The 24,111-nt window shown below is 49.9% G+C and overlaps 1 protein-coding gene across 1 annotated transcript in view; it reads right to left on the reverse strand.

Annotated features, from left to right (window-relative positions):
* LOC138301776 (malate synthase-like) overlaps window positions 1-24,111 on the reverse strand; it is a 215,917-nt gene that overhangs the window by 102,232 nt on the left and 89,574 nt on the right. The window contains exon 7 of the mRNA XM_069242281.1: window positions 11,306-11,365. Within this exon, the coding sequence (XP_069098382.1) occupies window positions 11,306-11,365 (60 nt within the window). The remainder of the gene's footprint in view (window positions 1-11,305; window positions 11,366-24,111) is intronic.

A 24,111-nucleotide genomic window follows, 5' to 3' on the forward strand; every position in this document is an offset into this window, starting at 1 on the left:
GGAGTGCAAAGCCACAGTCTCACAAGTCTCTACAGTGGGTGGATTGCCCACTGTGCCATCCTGGGGAGTGCAAAGCCACAGTCTCACAAGTGGATAACAGACTCCACTGGTTCTGGAGGTGGCATGGTGCCCAGAGTGCTTTGTGCAGCCCTGCCCGACACAGATGCGGGCCTGCCCCCTCTGCCAATGGGCCAGCGGTGCTTGAGACGGCGGTGCCCAGCGGAGCGGTGCAGAGACGGCGGTGCCCAGCGGAGCGGTGCTTGAGATGAAGGGCCCAGCGGAGCGGTGCCTGAGACGGCGGTGCCCAGTGGAGCGGTGCAGAGACGGCGGTGCCCAGCGGAGCGGTGCTTGAGATGAAGGGCCCAGCGGAGCGGTGCTTGAGATGAAGGGCCCAGCGGAGCGGTGCTTGAGATGGCGGTGCCCAGCGGAGCGGTGCAGAGACGGCGGTGCCCAGCGGAGCGGAGCTTGAGATGAAGGGCCCAGCGGAGCGGTGCTTGAGATGAAGGGCCCAGCGGAGCGGTGCTTGAGACGGCGGTGCCCAGCGGAGCGGTGCTTGAGATGAAGGGCCCAGCGGAGAGGTGCTTGAGATGAAGGGCCCAGCGGAGTGGTGCTTGAGACGGCAGCGCACAGCGGAGCGGTGCAGAGACGGCGGTGCCCAGCGGAGCGGTGCTTGAGATGAAGGGCCCAGCGGAGCGGTGCTTGAGATGAAGGGCCCAGCGGAGCGGTGCAGAGACGGCGGTGCCCAGCGGAGCAGTGCTTGAGATGAAGGGCCCAGCGGAGCGGTGCTTGAGATGAAGGGCCCAGCGTAGCGGTGCTTGAGACGGCAGTGCCCAGCGGAGCGATGCAGAGACGGCGGTGCCCAGCGGAGCGCTGCTTGAGATGAAGGGCCCAGCGGAGCGGTGCTTGAGATGAAGGGCCCAGCGGAGCGGTGCTTGAGATGAAGGGCCCAGCGGAGCGGTGCTTGAGATGAAGGGCCCAGCGGAGCGGTGCTTGAGACGGCGGTGCCCAGCGGAGCGGTGCAGAGACGGCGGTGCCCAGCGGAGCGGTGCTTGAGATGAAGGGCTCAGCGGAGCTGTGCTTGAGATGAAGGGCCCAGCGGAACGGTGCTTGAGACGGCGGTGCCCAGCGGAGCGGTTCTTGACTTGAAGGGCCCTGTTCAGCGGTTCTTGACTTGAAGGGCCCTGTTCAGCGGTTCTTGAGACGGCGGTGCCCTGTTCAGCGGTTCTTGAGACGGCGGTGCCCTGTTCAGCGGTTCTTGACTTGAAGGGCCCTGTTCAGCGGTTCTTGACTTGAAGGGCCCTGTTCAGCGGTGCTTGACTTGAAGGGCCCTGTTCAGCGGTTCTTGACTTGAAGGGCCCTGTTCAGCGGTGCTTGACTTGAAGGGCCCTGTTCAGCGGTGCTTGACTTGAAGGGCCCTGTTCAGCGGTTCTTGACTTGAAGGGCCCTGTTCAGCGGTTCTTGACTTGAAGGGCCCTGTTCAGCGGTGCTTGACTTGAAGGGCCCTGTTCAGCGGTTCTTGACTTGAAGGGCCCTGTTCAGCGGTGCTTGACTTGAAGGGCCCTGTTCAGCGGTTCTTGACTTGAAGGGCCCTGTTCAGCGGTTCTTGACTTGAAGGGCCCTGTTCAGTGGTGCTTGACTTGAAGGGCCCTGTTCAGCGGTTCTTGAGACGGCGGTGCCCTGTTCAGCGGTTCTTGACATGTGTGTCCAGGTCACCAGATCCGGCCATTACATGGATTTCACTCGCCACCTGACATGTGGCTGCCGGGCCCTTCGTGCACATCTGTCTTCTCGCTTGCGGGGCCCTCCTGTGCTGCCGTCCTGGGCCCGTGGGTGTCCTCCTGCACACCTGGAATTGGGCTGGTGGGGCCCTCCTGGGCAGCTCGCCTGCTGCCGGACTTGTCGGGCGTGCTGCCCTTGCCACCCTTCCCTGCTCGTCTGTGGCCCTTTCCTCCCTTTGGCGGTGTGCCAGGTGGCACCCCACTTCCTGACGGTTCCAGAGTAGTGCTTTTGGAGCCTGCTGTCTTTGGCCTCTCCCGCCGGGCACTGGCTTTCTTGTTTTTTTTTTTAGGGGGTGGGCTGGCCGTCTCTTTACTGCTAGCCGAAGTCGCTGGTCTTGAAGGTGGTGGACTCCAAAATCCTTGGACTATTGTCCTTGTAGGTCCAGGTTTTGTGGTGGCTGAGGTGCTGATTGGAGTCTTATGAGATGGAGGGGGTGGGTCAGTTGTTGGAAAGAGGTCAAGGTTGGAAAGGAAAATCAATTTAGAAAGACAGGGACGGGTAGTTGTAGTGGGTATGGGAGTGGAGGAAGAGGATGTGGTTGTAGGAGAGTCAAGTCTGGTGTCTTTGGGTGCAGGTGCTTGTGCTGGAGGCTGTCGTGAGGTGGATGGCTGTTGGGTGGGTGACTGCCTGCGTTTGTGTGGTTTGGAAGAGGGGGTGACAGACACACTGGGAGAGGACACAGGGGACGTGTAAATGGTAGTGGGGGTGGTGACTGAACGTGTGCGGAGTGTTCTGGTGGGTGTGCTGGTGATGGACGTAGTGGCTGAAGATGTTGTGCATGCAAGTGTGAGTGGAGACGTCACAGGGAGGGAGGAGGGAGACGAGGAGGAGGGGGACACAGAGGAGGCAGTGGCTGTTGGCATGTCTGCATGTGGATGTTGCTTGGGTGAATGCTTGTGTGATGTGTGGTGCTTATGTCTGGATGAGCTTCCCTTGGGTGTTGAGGTGTGTGCAGGCTGGTCTGTAGGTGTGTCTGGGATAGGCAGAGGTACAGGGGAGTGGGACTGGGTGGAGGAAGTTGGAGGAGGGAGGCAGGAGACAGGGACAATGGCTGTCGTCAGTGCTGAAGCCAGAGCGTTGAACTATCGCTGATGGGCAGCCTGACCCGAATGAATGCCCTCCAGGTATGCATTACTCCGGTGCACCTCCCTTTCTACACCCTGGATGGCATTCAAAAGGGTAGACTGCCCAACAATGAGCGTCCTCAGGAGGTCAATGACCTCCTCACTGAGGGCAGCAGGGGTAACTGGGGCAGGGCCTGAGGTGCCTGGGGCGAAGGAGATGCCCACCTTCCTGGGTGAGCGGGCACAGGGCGAACGCTGAGGGGCTGCTGGGAGGCCAGAGCTGGTGCGCTGGCTGGCGGCTGTACCTGTTGTTGCGGTGGGCACGGATGTTGCCGCCACCACAAGGGAGCTCCCTTCCGAGGACGTGTCTGTGTCGCTGTTGTCACCACGTGTCCCCGCTGTGGAGCTCCCCTCGCCCTCCGTCTCACTGGTGAAGTCCGAGTCAGTTGCATGGCCCTCCATGGCCATGTGAGATGCAGCTCCCTCGTGCTCCGATGCCACTTCTCCTCCGCCTGATGATGCTAATGCACACATGAACAGGAAGACCACCAAAAAAGGGGGGGGGTGGAGGAACAAAGACATGTTGAGTGCATGCATTGGCGACACTGTTGGCGGAGAGGACAGACACAGAAGCCCCCTGCACTACGCCGCGCACTTGGGGTACACTACTCAATCCGTGGGACATGGCCTACAAGCCTATGGACGACAACTCCACACATAGGTGACACAGGGCCATGAATAGCTGTACTAGGCAACCTACAGAGGTGGGGGGCGGGGGCACAGGGCCATGCCTAACGGAGGGGCCTAGCCTACAGAAATCGCCCTGGCCTAGGGATACCCACAGCCCTCCTCCCCCACCCAGACACCTCCACTGCGCGTAAAATCAGCAGAATGTGCTTGTATTCACCCCCTTGTGTCTGCTGTGATGTCCTCACGCGCCCATCCAAATCGGGGTAGGCCACCGCCAGGATCCGGGACATCAGGGGGGTCAATTGATGACTGGCACCCCTCCTACGTTGGGAGGCCATCCCCAGCAGAGCCTCTGCGGTCTTCCTGCTCCCACGGCGGATGTCCTCCCACCTCTTCCGGCAGTGGGTGCCCCGTCTGTTGTGGACCCCCAGGGTCCGGACGTCCTTGGCGATGGCACGCCAAATGTCGATTTTCTGATGGGCGCTGACCTATGTGACATGTACAGGGGGAGAAAATATAAAATCATCACCTTCTGCATGCTCGATGTGAGTGGCCCCCCATCCCCACCCTTGCCATGTGGCACATGCTCTCATCTGTCGTTTGATGCATGCCTCATTCGCTCCCCTCCCCACCATCTTTCATTCACCCCACTCAACCCAGGTCACAGCAGCACTTTCAGTATAGGTCCTCTCCTGTGGATGATCAGGTTTCAATGGGTTTCAAGGGGTTCAATGTTAACCAATGCTGCTTAGCGCTGCGGTCTTCGACCGCCTACCACCACGGTGTGCCACGCCAGCGCATTGACCTCACATCCCACTGTCGCACTTCACAGGTCAGGCAGCCGCCATTTCAAGGGCCCACATGGCTTAATTTCTACTGCGTCACACATACCTAGGCCTTGCATCAACACTCATACAAGCCATTCAATGCATTGAGAATCGTGTACTGTGCAAGCTGTGGGAACGTACCTGTGGGTTGATTGACTCTGTGCTCCATGTTGTCCTTCCTAGGCACCGTCCGCTGGGACTTGCGAGGAGATGGAGGAATCTTCCCGTGTACAGACCGCTGGTGGACTTGTCGACAATGGAAGAAAGACATGTTATACTGACATACAGGCTTGACAGAGCCACTATACAGGAACTGTGTGCCCAGCTGGAGCCAGACCTGATGTCACCCATCCGCCAACCCACAGGGATCCCCCCTCTAGTGCAGCTTCTGTCAGTACTCCATTTTTTGGCAAGTGGGTCATTTCAAACAACAGTGGCCATTTCATCAGGGATGTCTCAGCCTATGTTTTCCAAGGTTTTGTCCAGAGTGTTGTCTGCCCTGCTGAAATACATGCGGAGCTACATTGTTTTCCCTGAGGTGGGCGATTTGGCTACAGTGAAGGGTGATTTCTATGCACTTGGACATATTCCCAACATCATTGGTGCAATTGATGAGACACATGTTGCTTTGGTCCCTCCCAGCAGGAGTGAACAGGTGTACAGGAACAGAAAAAGTTATCATTCCATGAATGTCCAGGTGGTCTGTTTGGCTGACAAGTACATCTCCCATGTAAATGCCAAGTTCCCTGGGTCAGTGCATGACGCGTACATCATGCGAAATAGCAGCATTCCTTACGTGATGGAACTACTTCAGAGACACCGTGTGTGGCTAATTGGTGACTCTGGTTACCCGAACCTGTCATGGCTACTAACCCCAGTGAGGAATCCCAGGACAAGGGCAGAGGAACGGTACAATGAGGCCCATGGGCGTACTAGGAGGGTGATCGAGCGGACCTTTGGCCTCCTGAAGGCCAGGTTTAGGTGCCTCCATATGACAGGTGGATCCCTAATGTACTCACCAAAGAAGGTGTGCCATATCATAGTGGCCTGCTGTGTGCTTCACAACCTGGCTTTGGGACGCCAGGTGCCTTTCCTGCAGGAGGATGGTCCAGATGATGGTGTTGTGGCAGCTGTGGAGCCTGCGGAGAGTGAAGAGGAGGAAGACGAAGAGGACGAAGACGAAGAGGACGACACAGACAACAGGGACACAGTAATACAGCAGTATTTTCAATGACATACAGGTAAGAATCAACACCGGCATTTTACATTTACTTAAAGTCTCCTGCCTTTCTACTGTTGGAGTTTCCCCCCAGTTTATGTTAACTGAGTTGTGACTTTCCCTTCCAATTTCAGAGATGTGGGCCCCACTCCGTGACCTCTGCTTTGTTTCCCCATGGACTACAGCTGTGACAGTGGTATGTTGTCATCACAATGTAACTGGACATTTTGACACGGTTCTGTGTAATACATTAGTTCAAAAATACAGGCAGACTCCAGATTATTTTTGTGCAATAAGTGTTGTTTATTAAAGTGCTCAATTTTGGGTAATGGTTGCAATTCGGTGATGGGTGATGGTGGAGGAATGTCCATGGCAGAGTCCAGATTTTCAGTCTCACAGGTGCATTGTCCATATGCCTGTGGAAGGTGGAGCAGGGGCAGTTTAAGGTTGGACAGGGTGACAATGTGGGACAGTGGGATGACAATCAGGGGGTATCCTTTCCTGGCGGGGGTCTTGGCATCTTACTCTGTCTTCTTCCTAGATCTTAGGCCCCGCTTGCGGGGTGGTTCTCCTTCTGCAGGGGGTGGGGTTCTGGTGGCCTGTTGTTCTTGTGTCGGGCCTCCTGTCACTAGCGCCGGCAGAGGTGGTAGCCTGTTCTTGGTCCATGCTAGTGACAGGGGCCCTTTGTGGTGCCACATGGTCCCGCAATGTGCTGACAATCTGATTGAGAGCCACAACGATGGTGCCCATTGCAGAACTGATGTTTCTGAGTTCTTCCCTGAACCCCATAAACTGTTCCTCCTGCAGTACCTGGATCTCCTGGAAACTGGCCAGGACCGTCGCCATCGTCTCCTGGGAGTGGTGGTATGCTCCCATGATGGAGGATAGGGCCTCGTGGAGAGTGGGTTCCCTGGGCCTGTCCCCCCCTGTCGCACAGTAGCCCTCCCAGTTCCCCTGTTTCCCTGGGCCTCTGTCCCCTGGACCGTGTGCCCACTACCACTGCCCCCAGGTCCCTGTTGTTGTTGGGGTGGTGGGTTAACCTGGGTGCCCTGTAGTGGTGGACACACCGCTGCTTGACGTGTCCTGGAGACAGAGGCATGGGCCCGATGGGTGGGTGCTGTGCTGGTGTTCCCAGAGGGGGGTAGGTCTGCTGTGGCCTGTGGCTGTCTGAGGGGAACCGACTGTCCCGAGGTCCCCGATGGGCCGGGCTGGTCATCTGGGTCCAGGGAGACAGAGCTGCTGTCATTACTGTGGGCCTCTTCTGGTGGGGGAATGGACATTTCTGGACCCTCCTGGGCGGTGTCGTGGCGTTCGGGTCCTGCAGGGGTATAAGAGTATGGTTATTGCTTCTGTGTGTGCCATAGCGTGCAATGGGTGGGTGCCCGTGTACCCCAGTGCTGGCATTCCCTTGTGGGGGCTGTTGTGACGGTGGTTTGGGGGGGGATGGGTATGTGCAGTGGGCATGCTTAGGTGATGGGTGTCCATGGTTTGTGGTCGCATGCAGGGCTTGGTGTAGGGATGGGTGGGTTGTGATGGTGAGACATTAGCAAGGAGGATGTGTGATGGGGGTGGGGGGAGGTTGGGGGTATGATTTGGCATGCCGGTGGGTGGGGGGGATGAAGTAGTTGAGATTAGACTTAACAGAGTCCATTCCTCCGCCTACTCCTGCGAGGCCCTCAGGATGCAGGATCGCCAAGACCTGTTCCTCCCATGTTGTAAATTCTGGGGGTTGAGGTGGGGGTCCGCCGCCAGTCTTCTGCACCGCGATGTTGTGTCTGGATACCATGGAACGCACCTTTCCCCGTAGGTCGTTCCACCGCTTCCTGATGTCGTCCCGATTACGTGGATGCTGACCCACAGCGTTGACCCTGTCCACTATTCTTTGCCATAGCTCCATCTTCCTGGCAATGGTGGTGTTCTGCACCTGTGTCCCGAAGAGCTGGGGCTCTACCCGAACTATTTCCTCCACCATGACCCTGAGTTCAGCGTCTGAAAACCTGGGGTGTCTTTGGGGTGCCTTGGGGTGGTGTGGATGAGGTGTGGGGTGGTGTTTGTGGTGATGAGTGTGGTGAGTGTGGTGGTGTGTGGTGTTTTGTTCGTGGATGTTGTGTGAGTGATGGTGTTATGTGCCTGTGAATGCTCTGTACTAGCTGGTGGTGTCTCTCTCTGGCCTTAGTCAATTAATGGTGGTCGTAGGGGTTTGTGGGTGATGTGGGTGTGTGTTTTATATTGTGTTGGGTGTGTGGGAGTGGTGTTTGTATGTGTATCAGGTGTGTGTATTTCAAAATGTCCAATGTGGCAGTGTTTTGGAGCTGTGTGTGTATTTTGACCGCGGCGGTGTGTACCGCCAATGGAATACCGCGGTTGAAAGACCGCCGCGTGGATTCGTGGGTCGGAATGGGATGGGTGTATTTCTGTTGGCGTGACGGTGGAGGTTTGGTCATCGCCAGTTTTTCGCTGGCCGTTGGTGTGGCGGACTTTTGTGGATGTCGGGTTTTTGGCGGTTTGCCTGTTGCGGGTCAGAATGACCGTGGCGGTTTACCGCGCCCGCGGCGGTGTTATGGCGGTCTTCTGACCGGCGGTAAGCGCCTTTTACCGCCGAGGTCAGAATGACCCCCTATGTGTGTTGGTACAAATACTTTACACCTAGCACTCTGAAGTTAAGCCTACTGCTCTGCCAAGCTACCAAGGGGGTAAGCAGGGTTTAGCTGAGGGTGATTCTCTTTTACCGTGACTAGAGTCAGGGTCCTTGCTTGTACAGGGGGTAACCTGACTGTCAACCAAAGACCCCATTTCTAACACCAGGACTACCTGGTTCCATGCAGACCACATGCAGTAATCATTCAGCGTGCACAAGAACCAAGCTGGAGATACCAAACAGAAGAAAGAACCAGACTATTCCCTTTGCTCAGCAAGGACGTTCCAGTGAACACTCCATCAAATACACCTGAAGAGAGTGATATGCAAGAGCATCTGCCCCATAGACACTGGAGGCAGTAAGAGAACCTATGACCACAAATTACCTGACTAATGAGTGACTGGCGAATGAGGGACATCTTACAGAGGACCAGAGAGAAGAAACAACTATGGGAAAGGCCTGCCAGCATCTTGTGAAATTCCACCCTCCAGGCGCCAGCCTGTTGGAATGAACCTCTAGCATAATGCTCTATGGAACAGCAGTAATGTTGGTCAGCATCGAGGATGGGGATACCCACAAGTGTATGGAGGAGCAGGCACACTGTTAGACTTCCCTCAGAACAGGAATGTAGCAGGAAATGTGTCAGTCAAACAAGCAGAAATCAGCCTAAATTTACATTTGAAGGCCTCATCCCCCCCAAGAATCGTTATTAAAGTCCCTTAAATCCTTTGCCCTCTGCCTGTCTTACTTGTGGTTATTTTCTGTGAATTATCCCCACTGCAGTGGTTTCACTGTGTGAGAAATTTTGAGGATTCTGTAATTGAGTTCAGGGCAAGTTCCAAGTTCACTGTGGCCAAAAGGGTATGTTATCTTGCTTCTCCTGCCTTTCCTATCTGGCCTTAGCCTAGAGATTCATAGGCTCCATTGGACGAAGCTAGGTCACCTCAGAAGCCTGTGGGAAGCTTCCGCCATCTTTGTCCAGCTGGAGGGATGCACACAATCTCTTCAGGAGCTAAATTCCAGCATTATTAATTCCCTTGTGTAGATGGCAGATCCCAGTATTCCTTGAGTATTCCTTGTTTTGAGGAGGTGTCTATGTGATCCCAGCCATAACAAAACTGAACAAACCAGGGATTTTAAACTATAGCTCATGGGAGTGTCTCCATTATGGATTTATTACAGTCCCGCTTTGCAGAGGAATGTTTGGATGGGGGGACTCAATTTTGCAGACTAATGCAAGTGTTATCGTTGCAGAACCTGCACTTAGTCTCAATTTTAGATTTTTGTTTTTAGTTAACATCTTTTCTGATGGTGCATTTTTACATATTTTTTCACTAACATGAGAATGTGCTGCATACACATTTATTCTTGTTAGGCATTGTTGCCCTGTAGTCTACACATTTAGTCCAGGGTTGTACAATCAGAACAGAATGCCCTTCTTTTTTCTTTCTGTGCTTGTTAGGAGACAAACCGTTTATGCCAGACGAACAAAACTAGTTGTTCTGCACCTCTGTCAGAGTGCAATAAGGAAAGGGTTTTATTATATAAACAGCATCCATGCTAGGCTCAGCGAGAGCAGCACTTCTTGCTGGATTATCATGTTACCACTGTGAGTGAGATGCTGCCCTGCTGATCCCGACCTTCATCCTGCGAAGAAAGATAACCTGTACACTTAGACCTGCTTCTAGACCAGTGGCGGCTGCTGCCAGGAAGAGTTGGAGGGGAAGCGTGCGGAGTGGTGGTCGGCGGGGGGGATAAAGAAAAAAACACTTACCTGCGCTGCCATACCCCGCCTCGTTGCTCCCGCTGCTTCAGTGCTTCTCTGCTCCCCTCCCCACCCAATCCAGACGCTTCTCTTGTGCTGTTACACAGCATGAGAGAGGAGACGGGATTGGCCTCAGCGGGCTAAAATGCCACTCGTTTAGGGAGAGGGAGTTTGCACTTGGTCTCCACCCAGCTGTGAAATAGCCAGGAGGAGACAGTCCGGGGGAAAAATAAAATGATAATAACAGATAGGAGTTAAGTAACATCAGAAAGAATTAATATGGTTACATTGCTTGTATTGTTCACCATTCTAATAATGCTGATTACAGTAACATGTCTCATCTGTCTAATAATCGCAGCTCATGCTTTCTTAACAAGAATATGAGCATTTCAATAAATGTTGTGAAAATACATTTTCGTACATTTCTTGAGCATACCTTGGCATCCAAGAGTAAAAAAATGAAATGGTTAGATATGTTTCCACAGATTCCTTCAGAATCAGAGCGTACATGTTTGAGGTTAGCAATAAAAATGTATTACCCTGGTCAGTTTAGGGGTTTGAATGTGGTACTGTGAGCTAGCCAAAACAAACTAACATTTATTGAAGATATATGTAGACTAAGGGGGTCATTACAACCCTGGCGGTACGAGACCGCCAGGGCTGAAATGACGGAAGTACCGCCAACAGGCTGGCGGTGCTTCCCTGGTCATTACGACCATGGCGGAAGTGCTGCGGTCGCACTGCCGGGGCCGGCGGTTTCCCGCCACAATGGCCCTGGCAGTAGTAATCCGCCAGGGCAGCGCTGCTAGCAGCGCTGCCCAGGGGATTACAAGTCCCCCTAACGCCAGCCTTTTCCTGGCGGTTTGAACCGCCAGGAAAAGGCTGGCCGTACGGGGAGTCGCGGGGCCCCTGGGGGCTCCTGCACTGCCCATGCCACTGGCATGGGCTGTGCAGGGGCCCCCTGACAGGACCCCGTACAGGTTTTCACTGTCTGCATAGAAGACAGTGAAAAGCGCCACGACCCGTCGCACGGCCGCAACACCGCCGGCTCCATTTGGAGCCGGCTCAGTTTCCGCCCGCCGGCCCAGCGGGGATCTCCAAATGGCCGCGGTGGGGGTGCGGCTGCATTGGCGGCCGCCCGGCGGTCCGATCACCAGGGTCGTAATTAGGGCCTAAGTCTCTATATTGTGAAGTTCCTCTATTTTGTTATTCACACTTTATTTTCATTACTTGCAAATAACAATGATGAAAATCGAGCAATTCGGCACAGGAGTAACAAATGCAATTATCTAAGACATGTAACCTTGTATTGTCAAGACTCACTTTTGTTTCAGTCCATACAAATATACGATCCCAAAGTCTTGCTTCCAGAAAACTTTCAACCTACAGGACATTAAAGCAATGCATTAGTTATGAGATTGTCTGAAATTCTAATATTGTTGGTAAAACGTTTACAATGATGCCAATTGAAAAACATGCATTATGTGATAAAGCATCACATTTGAAACAAACCTTGGCAAACCTAGGTTTTGGCTGTTTTATGAGAAAGATATTTTGTGTTGTGTGGTGGTGGGGTGCAAGTAAGGGGAAAACAGGATGTTGCCACGTGAGAAGTGATGATGGAGTGCTACACATGGCTTGGGAATGGGCGAGAGAAGTTATGTATACTTTGACGAAGTTGCAAGCAACCTAATATACTAAAACATAAACAGTGCTGTCAAAATCGGCAACGAATCAGTGCCAAACTAAATTCCCCATTTTGGGTATGTCTTTTAAATCAGATAACCAGTACAAAGGAGTAAAAAAAGATAAAATGAGTGAAGCTTTTTACTACAATAGCATATGCTGACCAAATTAAAAAATGACTAGTTTGAAAAAGTGAGAAATTGGAGAATTACAAAAAAGGCATGTAGTTGTGACTAGCAGATTAGGTGGGGGCGAAGTCAGTCATATGCGGAGCTAAACTCAAGGAAGGCTAGGAGAGTTTAGTGGGGCAGCAAAGTTCCAATGAGCATTAGTGCAAGCGCGGTAAATGGCCATGTTGCCAAATCTCCCTGCCACTCCCGAAAAAGTGGGTTCTTGGTTAAAAAAAAATCTTCACGATTGGAAGTGGTTCTGTTCATCTATCAACTATACTTTGATTTCTTTTAAGAAAAAGTAGTATGTGATGAATTTTCAAGCACATGGAGCTGTTTTAGAGGACTGGGGCTACGTTGTCTGAAGTCAAAGGATTTTTAGAAATGTTTGTGGCATCCTGCCAGCTTTTGTCTTAAAAAAATAACAGTAAATAGGAGCGTCGGAATCATGTTATGCCACACACATTAATGGTGATAGAATATGTTTCATAGGCAGATCTGTGGACTATATTCGGATGTAAAAGCATTTTTAACTGGTAAGCATCTGAGGTAAAACCTTACAGCAGGGACCATAATCTATGTCAAAGACCGTGGGCCAGAAACACATGTGTCAGACCTGTTTCATACTGGCAGCAATGCACATATCTGTCCAAATGTCAAGATACTGTCTAGTTTCCGGAATGCTACAACGATTGATATTGTACTCAGTCTATACAATTGTGTACTAAGAAACATATTTATCTTATGTCACCAATGCTACTGTAATGTACATTGTTGCCTAGTGTCAGTAGAAGCCACAGGGCCATCAAGGGTTACTGGGTCGCAGCTGTGGGCGTTAGGGACTTTTACCACTGATGTCCCAGGGTGTGACCTTCTAAGGTACTGCAAAATGGGCCCCAAGTACACCCTTTCTGAACTTGACTCTGGGTTGCCAGGGTGAAAGGCTCCTCAGAGAGGTAGTGTGGGGGCAGAGGCTCAGAACTCTCACAATCAAACAATAGATACATTAACTACTGTCCATCCCAGTGTTTTTATTTATCACAATAGAAGCACTTTAATCACACACCACACTTGACTCTACACATAGGAAACGTTAATCAGCTCATAGTACTAAAGTGCATGCTACGTTGTTTTTTATTCACACAAAAACATCCAGGCATTAGTGCGGAACAGTTTCAAGCTCACTGTAACAAGCAGTTTTCCTTTTTCTATGTTCTGTAGGCCAGTCTGTGTATGTCTCACTCATGGTATTTGTTTGGGTGATTTAGTCATAGTGGGTTAAATAACCCACTGAAGTTTTTGCAGAGGGCGATGGTCAATATTCAGGTTCATGTGGATTGGGTGCTTGGTACAACCAAGTGTGGAGCGGCTGGAAACCAGAGCATGGGTGGGTAGTCCTTCTCACTGCTCCCAATAATGCAGGCTTGTAGCCCCACCTTGTCTGGCTCTCGGTGTTGGTGCTTGAGTATGGAGGCTCTGGGTGGAAGCAGCACCTCTGAAAGCATCCCACTCACTGACAGGAACTCCCACACTAGAGGCACAGCGGCCAGGCTTTATCTCCTTAGACAGTCTCTTCCTGCAGGGTGAGGTACTCCTTCACCTCTCTTAGCAGAATAGAGCACAGGCAGATCTTCTGCTCTCCAACACGATGTACAGACTTCAGGTGATGTCCCCTCAACTATGGAAAACTAGCTATCAAAGCTACCAGCCTTGGATCTCATCAGTACTTTGAGTACTCTGGGGAGCACTCCTTCAGTTAATAAACAACTATGAACTGGAACCAAATGTGATAATTTGGGTTCCACTCTATAAACATTTTCCAGATAAGAGATGTTGATTCCACTGACAATGTCAGGAACCAGTTTGGAATGGTTTCCTTTTCATAGTTCGTTTTTACTTCTGCAGAGCAGACACATAAATGCGATGGCTTTCAAAGGAGGTAGTGATGACGCTGCCTGGAAGACTCCCTCACCTTGACAACAGAATCTGCTGACTGACCTCTCATTCTTTACTATCAATCCAAATGGCAGTGCTCAGGAAAAGATAATCATCTGACTGTTACTAACAGGTCACAACTGAATAACTAAGGCAGGCATGTCTCCACCCATCCACATATCATTGTCTGAGGCTACAGCCTCTAAATCAGGAATGGATGGAATAAACTTGCACTGCCTGACGTGGCAGCACTTCACTCTCTATATTGTGCTACATTTTCCAGGGGGTATACAAATAGATCCTACTGGTCTCTGCGGTCATGCACTTACAAACAATATGGAGCACTGCTACCAGTCACCAGTCATACAACACGCACATGACACACACACACACAGGGATGTCAGCGCAAGGTCTGGACATTTAAATCAAACAAAACGTTACGTGTTTTAGGCCTATCGCCCCACGCTCATCACTGAACAGAAAAAAGATCTGATTAGCACTATCAATCAGAAAAACAGCATGCTACCACCACGACTTAGTGTGTAATCCACAAACCACAGAACTAGGCTAAGTGTTTCAGACTCATGATGAAAATCCTAGGCATGCACATTCATGTCAAATAGTTATGCATGGTGAGACAAACAAATTCAGGATGTCAGAAAACCTAAAGCTAAGACCTTTCCAGGCAGATGTCCAAGCCTCAAATACCATGCAGTAGACATCCCAGTCCCAAAACCTAGTTTTCACAATGCACAATCAAACACATTTCCCCATGAATGCCCGTTTTCAGCAGTGTTTTTTTTAAACTGTATACGTACTCCTGCTGTTGTAGAGTTAGTGTGCTGTTTGGAGGGAGCTACCACACAAAGGGCAAGATGTAGCAAAGGTTTTTACCCATTCTGTGTCTATGGGAAAAAGTGTTCGTACATATGGCCCAAAGAGTGGAACCTGATAGCTACAGATTACAATCACTGATCCATTTCACTATGTGTGGAAGCTGTCACACACAAGTGTTTACAGTAGATACATTAACGCACGGTGTCTTCTAAGTAGGAGCAGAATGTGTAACCTGTAGCCTGCATATGGAACTCTGGAGTAGGTGTATTAACCCATTGAACTCTTACTGGGATTAGGGCCAATGTTCTGCAGATTGCACAAAGAAATCTTCAATACGTACATACATTAATCCAATATGGGATCTTGCTCACATTTTAAACTGTAACATGAAGAAACTGTCTATTTTTCTGCTGTTTTATCTCTGTTTTCATTGTTTTTTTTCATTTTTTTCTGATTTAGCTCTAATTATTTTGTTCCCTAAATATTTGTTTTCACTTTCATTTTTGTAGGAGTTCATTTGAGGCTTTTTTGTTGGTGCTTGTCACCGTCACTTAATTCTCAACACCTGCACTCATGAAAGTTCACCACATGATGGTACTGTTTTTCTGTTTCTTGCGATGAGGGCATCAGCAGGGTTTAACAATTCGATTTACATTATGAATTGATAATTCCAGCTGTCCAGGCGTGCTTGGGTCACCAGAAATATTCCGAATTGTCATACCTGTTGGAGTGTGATGGGTTAGTAGTTGGGTTGTTACTGGTATTCTCAGCAGGGGCAAAGGGTAGTGCAACTTCCAGTGGACTTCTTAGAAGGGACATAGGGCCATATGTACGAACACATTTTCCCATTGACACAGAATGGGAAAAACCCTTTGCTACATCTGGCCCATAGTACTTACTGTTTTTTAAACAGTAGAAATAAGCATAAACGCATAAACGCACAAAGAAACCAATTACAATTAAAAAAACTTGCGTATGGGCACCAGCACACTGCTAGTACACTTAGGGGCCAGATGTATCAAAAAAGCCTTTTGCGATTCGGAAATAGCGATTTTTAAGAAATCGCTATTTCTGAGTCGCAAAATGCTATGTATCATATTTGCGATTCGGTAATAGCGATTTCTTAAAAATCGCAAATGCTATTACCGAATCGCAAATTGCGATACAGCCCCCATTCGCACCTATGGGCCTGTTGGCCCATATTTGCAAATTTTTTGCATTTCCCAAAATGCAAATTCCTAACTGGAATTCGCAATTCGGGAAATGCAAACTCCAGGGTGCTGGGGGCCTAAGGCCTCCTCTGCTGCACCCCAAAACAATTTTGGAAGACGTGTAAGGTGCACACATGCCAAAAGGGCATGTGTGCGTTACATGTCAATTTTAAAAATGCATTTTTAAAATATGAACATGGTTACCACCAAGTTCAACTTGGTGGTAATAGCGATTCCTTAATGCCCAATTCGCATTAAGGAATTGCTTCATACATGTGCTTAAGAAATCGCAAATAAGGATTCCTTATTTGCGATGCTGCATTTAGGGAATCGCAAATTGCGATTCTCTTACATGGGGTCGCAATTTTAAGGAATCGCTATTTTAGTGATTCCTTAAAAGTGCACTGCGAATGCCTTTCTTACATTCAGAAAGGTGATTTTGCATTCGCAAACGGCCAAATTTTGCAACTCGCACCGTTTGCAAATGCAAAATTCTATGATACATCTGGCCCTTAGTACTGATTAATTTCTTCCACCCGACAGAAAAACACATTCTGGTTTGTAGAACCCCAGCTCTCTCCAGAAGTGCAGGTCCTCTCTATGTATTACACTTCTTTCCTCTACTGGGTATTATTAGATACCGATCATGATAATTTCTGTGCCAATAAAAGCTTTGCATATCCCTTTGGGCACAGAGGGTCGTGGATGGGGGTACCACGTGATCAAGTTAGGCTAAACGCACTGAGTGCAAAGAAGACTCCATGGTACACAGTGGAGTTCAAGTCAGTTGAACTGGGGCGAGACGCTCTCTGTAAGCCAATGAAGAAACTGAGGCGTGTGGTCAAAATGCTGCATGCTCCCAATTCACTTCAGAAAGGACGCCCGTCTGCTGTAGCAAGACTTGGAGGGAGGGGAGGGGGGCAAAGGTTCAATCCGCAGGGTCAGACTGGGACACAAAATAAGTCCGGGCACCAAAATACTACTCGCCAATTCAGACAGCTAGAAAAGTGGTCTCATTTGCAAATCGGTACAGTGGTGAACTTGTAATGATGCGCTGTACATCATGAAAATCACCAGTACAACAGTTCCATTAGACCATAAAACAAGCCCCAAAACAGCCAAAACATTCAACCTTCACACTGACCTGTCAGCAGAGGTCAAAGTGGGCGGGATCTCAGGGGCACGATGTGCCCATAGTTTTTATGGGCGAGCACAAAGTGCTCCTTCCATTCTGTAAGTTCTCTTTGGGCTTGAAACCACGCCCATGCCATGTCAGCCACTTACATTGGTTCGTGGGCTTGCCTTTTAAAATCCGCTTGCTTTCACTTTTGAAAGGCATGCATATGTTATGCCTTTTCTGGTGTTTAGCCCACCTACACAGCACCGGTAAAGTACCAAAAACATACGAGGCTCGACGTTTTCAGCCTGAATTCCGGACTACTTTATCTGTTTATTTTCCATGCAGCGCAATTGAGCTGCATTTTACATAGCGCGATCGTGCTGCATTTTTTTCGCTTTACAACGCTAATAGCTCTAACTCGAACAAATGCGAGACCCGTTGCATTGAAAATGCTTGTTTAATTTGACAACAACATTTCCCCTTCTTAATGTTAAAAGGCAACCAACCCTGGATAGCAAATTCCAACATTTGAGACACCTCAGTTGAAGTTGAAGGGAAGAGAGTTGCCTGTGTTGTAAAACCAAGGGAGGGACAGACAGCTAAATATGAAACAAGCCTTCTTGCCAGGGTGCCTGCTACCTCAAAGAAATGCAAAAAGTGTGTGATAGGGCAATCTGCAACTATAAATGCTGCTTGGAAGTCGGTACTGGCTTCTATTGATGGAGTAACTTGATTGGCCCCCAGCTGGTTGATTTCTTCAGGAGTTGGTGCAGGGGACTCTGGTTAGCAATTTTTCACCTGTAGCAAACAGGGAGAACCTCCTTGAACCAGTTGAAGCCAGGCAAAGTCCTTCTTGTGGTGAAGACCAAGTGTGCAGCTGGTGCAGTCCTTCAGAGTGCAGGTTCCAGGTGCAGGCCAGGGGTCCAGCAGGGCAGTCCTTCTTCTTCTGTAGCTCTTCCTGATAGGGATGTGGTAGGGAACTGAGGTGTGGGTGCAGGTCTGCCAGTTGTATCCTTGCTCCTGGGTGAAAAACAGGGGGGTCCTGATTCTCCAATCAGGTGCAGGGTCCTTCCCCCTGTGATGACCACTTCCTGGGAAGTGTGGCAAAAATCAATCCCAGGAAGCAACATTCCTCAAAAATCCATCATGGCTGAAAATTATTTTTGGAGTTTACATCTGGCTGAGCCCACCCACTGGTGTGGCTAAAAATCATAAACACACTCCTCTCCTGCCCTCTCCTATTCTAATCAAGGGGGCACCTAGTTGTCTGGGGTTGCAGGATGTGGGGGTGTTGCTGGGTTGCTCTAAATGTCCTTCTCTGCCTTTGAAGACCAGTCTGGCAGCCCTCCCCCTTCCTGCGTCACCATCTGCTGAGGGAAAATTCCCTCCCACAGGCACATCTCTTCGTGTGAAGTCAGACCACTTCACACCTCATCAAGGCCGCCTGGCCAGGCTGCCAGAGGCTGGCCAATCAGAGCACAGCGGCAAAAACAATGCAGGGCTGAAATTGGCAACTTTTCAGGTAAGGTTTAAAACTCTTTACCTGAACAAGTTATATTAAATCCAACAACTGGAAGTTGTGGGATTTATTATAACAATTAATTTGATATCAAACTCTTGTATCTGTAACTTAAGGGGAGTTTTAAAATAAAATAAAGTCTCCCCATTCTAGCCTATGAAGGCCATTCACTACAATGAGGGAAACACACATTTTGCTGTTTCTACCTCACCAGGGCTTATAAAACTATTTTTTATAAGGTCCTTGCTTATAGTTACAGGACACGCAGCCCTAGGGGCACATAGGGCACACCTTAGGGGTGACTCATAAGTAAAAATAAGCTAGTTTAAGACTTTGGAATGACTTTTAATTCCAAAGTCAAATTTGCATATAACTTTAATTTAAAATCAGCCAGCAAGGTAGGCCTGCCATTAAAATGACACTGGGCACCTCAGCAGTGCACCTATGGGTGCACTACCTATACTGGGGTCCCTAACCCTACATGCCCTACCATATACCAGGGACTTATAGGTAGCTTGACTTAGCAGTACCCAGGGCACCATCAGAGTCAAGAAAACACAAGCAAAAAGTGGAAAATGGAGGCAAAACGTTAGGGGGCTTATGCAATCTGCCCTGTTTTCTCACACTGTGTATAAAATAATGACTTACATATTCACAGGATGGGTCCTCATAACACTAAAAACACACATCACTATTACCCACTCTCGCTGATTAGTTTAACTTGCATTTATTTTTCATTTAAGGTGTGTGTTATTTTATACGAAGTTATTAGAAGGTGGAAGGCCAAGAAGATATATATAGAGTATTTTGTTATTTTTAGCTACACCTTTGATCCTGCCCCTGCCCTCACTGACCTAACCCCCAATGGACTCAGGATCACAGTTCACATATTTTTAATGCACTTCGACTGCTGCCTGTAGGGCCAGCCATTTTGGCACAGACAGATAACCCTATAGTTCAGTCTTACCTATTCCTTGCTAATGGTCCAGCTCTCCCACACTGCCTAGTGCTTGTTGAACATGCAATCAAACCAGGAGTGAGTGGTGCGAGAGGCACAGCGTACAACTGCACCTGGTTGCCTTTTTATTTGATTGTTATCTCATGTGTTCCTGGCTCACTCCGAGCGACACTGAAGTGAAAATGTGTTGTCTCTCATTGTTGAAGCGCTGCACAGCCATTCCAAACCAGGGCTACCTCCTTGTGCATGCCATGATGGCACTACATTGGTGACAAGGACCGGTCTTCCCCACGCCTGTACTTGTGCGCCTTCCACCCAGCGTGCACCCAAAAGGGGAGAGAAGAAGTAGGTGAGATAAGGAGCAGTGTGAGAGATATTGCAGCATGGCACGCAAGCCTCCCTGCTGCCTTGGGCATCGCCAATGGAGCCAGGTGCTGGCCGCATAGTGTGACCCACGAGGTCAACCCCTTTATGGTCATGCACTCAGACCCACCTTCTGGTGCCCATGGTGCATGCCGGTCTGCAGGCGTCACCACATCACCACAGGCCCGACACACAAGTCTGTTACTTCAATGAGCCACTCGAGACAGCAGGCCCAAACTGGCAGCCAATAGCTCTTGACGTGCAGGCAGCACAAGAGAAATGGCGGCAGCCCAACGAACAAGCCAGCTGGGCTCGGCATGCGAATGTCCCAACATTGTCAGTGGGCGACCAGGTCATCATGAAGGATCGACACCATGGGTGGAAATTCCACACCCCTTCCTAGAGAGAAGTGTGGACAGTCATTGAAGTACAAGGGGCTATGGTTACTGTAAGAAGAGGGCAATCCAACATGGTACAAAATGTGTCATAGTTCAAACAAGTCACACACCCTCCTGATGAACTGCCTGAAACCCTGGAGAGCCAGGAGGGGAGGCTGACCGATGAAGATGTAACAGTTGATCCAGGAACAGGATCAACTCCTGGATGTAGGAGGAGCCCACAGCCATAGGACCGCAGAGCAGAAGACAGTGCGTTTACGTGCACGAGCAATCACCAACCCCCAGATCTGTGTGCCATGCCGTCCTCCAAGGCTGTGGCAGCAAGTGGCCAGAGAAGTGGCGGAATCCCCAGTCAAAGGTATGATCTCCACCCCAACCCTACGCCCAGCCAGAAGCTCCAAGACTCTGTATGCTGAACATGACCTTATCATTTGTTATACTCTCCACTGAAGAAACTGAAGGTTTGATGGGATGGAGAGTGGCACCCTGCCTCTACAATACATTTTTGCAACTCAGGCACTCTGAGGGCCGGGTATGTCTCAAACTTATAAATAAATGCCCAGGTGACTGCTCGAGGCACTCCCAGCAGCACTGAAGTGAATGTGTGGTGTTTCTCATTGTTGCAGCGCTGTGCAGCCATTCCAGACCAGGCCTACCTCCTTGCGCATTACGCAACAGCACTATAGGACTTACTGGAGTTTGCTGCTGAAGTTCCTTTTTTAACCATGATGCTCTCTCTCCCTCTCTCTTTCTGTCTCATGGTTCTATTTAGTGTGTCTCTCTTTTGCATGTCCTTCTCTTTCTTTGTTGTGCCTTTCTCTCCCTTTTTTGTGCATTTCTCTCATCATATTATGTGTATTTCTATTCTTATTGTGTGCATCTCTCTGTTAGGGTGAAATGGTGTTTAGTCAGAGGCTCACTGGTGGCAATCATTAGTATGATTATTATTATAATTATTATGGCAAATCAATATGCAAAAAGCATCAGGTCTTATAGGGAGTTACTACAGTGGGGAACATTTAAGAGGGAGGAGAGGGAAGGATGTGTGCTTAAAGCAGATTTCTACTCAAATGAAGAATTTCATGCTTTGTATAGTGCACACGTGCATTTGGCATTTAACATGCTGTACACTGTAAAAAGGGCAAACCATAAATCTCACAAAAAGAAAGTATTACAGGAAGGAAATAGCATTATGGGTAGTGTAGAAAAGTGCCCTCTTTCTTGGCATAGTTACCCCTATTTTCTGCCTGTTGACAGTGTGTTTGACTGTGTTCACATGGATCCCGCTAACCAGGACCCCAGTGATTATGCTCTCCCCCTTCCAACTTGGTTACTTGTACCCTTTTCACCCCACATATGGCATACTGGTGCCCCCATGTAAGTCCCTAGTATATGGTACCCAGGGCATTGGGGTACCAGGGGATCCTCATGGGCTGCAGAATGTATTATTCCACCCCTGGGGAGCCCATGCAAAGTATTTCTGCAGGCCTGCCATTGCGGCCTTCATGAAACGGTGCATGCACCCTTTTCACTACAGGTCACTGCACTAGGTCACTGTAAGTCACCCCTACGGCAGGACCCCTTAGCCCAGAGGGTAGGGTGCAGGTACCTGTGTGTGGGGGCACCCCTGCACTAGCAGAGGGGCCCCCACGAGCTCCAGTCCCATTTTCCTGGACTTTGGGCCTGATTCTAACTTTGGAGGACGGTGTTAAACCGTCCCAAAAGTGGCGGATATACCACCTACCGTATTACGAGTCCATTATATCCTATGGAACTCGTAATACGGTAGGTGGTATATCCGCCACTTTTGGGACGGTTTAACACCGTCCTCCAAAGTTAGAATCAGGCCCTTTGTGTCTGCCCTCCTGCTGCTTGAACAGCTCAAGTCCAGGAAGGTAGAACAAAGGATTTCCTTTGGGAGGGGGGGGTAACACCCTTTCCCTTTGGAAATAGGTGGTACATCGCTAGGGAGGGGTAGCCTACCCAAGCCACTGGTATGCTCTGAAGGGCACATTTGGTGACCCAGTGCATAAACCAATCTATACCAGTTCAGGGCCCTCCAAACCCTGCTCTAGTGCGAAACCGGACAATTGATAGGGGAGTGACCCGGGGTGGTGCCCAGAGCTCCCCCAGAGGGTCCCTGGGTTCTGCCACCTTAAATCCAAGCTTGGCAGGGACCTTTGGGAGCATCAGAGTGGCCAGGTCAGGCAGGTGACGTCAGAGCCCTCTCCTGATAGGTGCTCACCTAGCTAGGTGACCAATCCCCCTTTCAGAGCTATTTCGGGTCTCTCTCTTGGGTGGGTCCTCAGATTCGGCTTGCATGATTCCAGCAGGACTCCTCTGCAACCTCTACTTTGACTTCTAGCCACTAGAACCGCGACTGGACCCTCCAGGGACCGACAATCTGCATCCACGACAAAGACTCTGCTTGCATCATTGTTTCCACAGCTCCTTCCATCTTCTGCAACATTTCCCCAGCTGTGCATCCTCTGAGGGCGGCAAGTCTCCATTCTGCATTAGAAGGAAGAAGAAAACTCCCTTGGAGTGAAGGAGTCAATCTCCTGCATCCGCAAGCACCATCTGCAACGACGTCCGGCTGCGTGGATCTCCTCTCATCCTGAGCTGCATCGATCCTGCTTCATGGGTGGTGGTCTGGAGTAGTCCTCTTGGTCCTGTCTGCCAGCTGTCCAACTTTGGTGGCGGTAAGCCTTTGCCTTCCCAGTGTGCATCGCATTTCTTGCAGCTACCAAGGCTTGTTGGTATCTCCACCAAGGGATCTTCAGGCTTCGTGTAGCCCCAGCCCCCAGCACTCCTTTCTGCCATGAACAGCCCTCTGAGTGCTTCTCCTGGGGCGTGGGGCCCTTCTCCACTTGTACTGCATGGGCTCTTCTGCGACTCCTGGTTCCTTGTCCAGTGGGTCTCCTGTGGGGGCTGCCTCTTCTTCTGTGGACTCTCTGATTGATGAGGGTGCCCCTAGGTCTTCCCCCAGTGGGATGAGTCTTCCTGGACCTTGCTGGTCCCTGGCAGCTCCACTTTGTGCATCACCGCAACCTTTGCCTTTGCCAAGGCCTGTTGGTGGCTTTTCCACACCACTGACTGACTGCAATCTTCTATCTGGCATGGGACGTCGATTGCATCCTCCAGGAACTGTTCACCTGCTCCAGGGCTGCATTCCTGACCGTCTTCGTCCTACTGTCTACAAACACCTGCAACCACAGTTGGGTGGGTAGTATCTCCTGCTCCCCCTGGATTCTTCTGTGACTTCTGGAATTGGTCCCTTTCTACGACAGGTCTTCCTCTTAAGGAATATGCGGCTGTTTTTTTGCAGTCTTGTCTGGGTGTTGCATTTTCTTCTTTCCCTTCCTTTTGGGTGGTTTAGGGACAATACAGTAACGTTCTCCTTTCTTCCTTGTCGCTAGGGGGCACTGTGGTACCTTCATTTAAGGTTTCCCAGTACCCCCAGCTAGGTGGGGGTCCTCCATTCGCATTCCATTTTTTGAGTATATGGTTTGGGCTCCCCCTAGGATCACTATTGTCTATTTGCATTTGCAGTGTTTTCTGTTACTTTTTATGTCTATTACTGATAACTAGTGTACATATCTAGTGTGTTACTTACCTCTATTGGAGGGTGGCCTCTCTATTACTTTTTGGTAATTATGTCACTAAAATAAAGTACCTTTATATTTGCAATACTGAGTGTTTCCTTTCGTGTGTGTAAGTGCTGTGTGACTACAGTGGTATTGCATGAGCTTTGCATGTCTCCTAGATAATCCTTTGCCGCTCATCCATAGCTACCTCTAGTGAGCCTGGCTTCTAGACACTGCCTACACTACACTGATAGGGGATATTTGGACCTGGTATAAGGTGTAAGTACTTTAGGTACCCACCACACACCAGGCCAGCTTCCTCACAGGCAGGATATGTTAGCAAAC

Source organism: Pleurodeles waltl, chromosome 1_2, assembly GCF_031143425.1.
Source record: "Pleurodeles waltl isolate 20211129_DDA chromosome 1_2, aPleWal1.hap1.20221129, whole genome shotgun sequence".
Classification (NCBI taxonomy): domain Eukaryota; kingdom Metazoa; phylum Chordata; class Amphibia; order Caudata; family Salamandridae; genus Pleurodeles; species Pleurodeles waltl.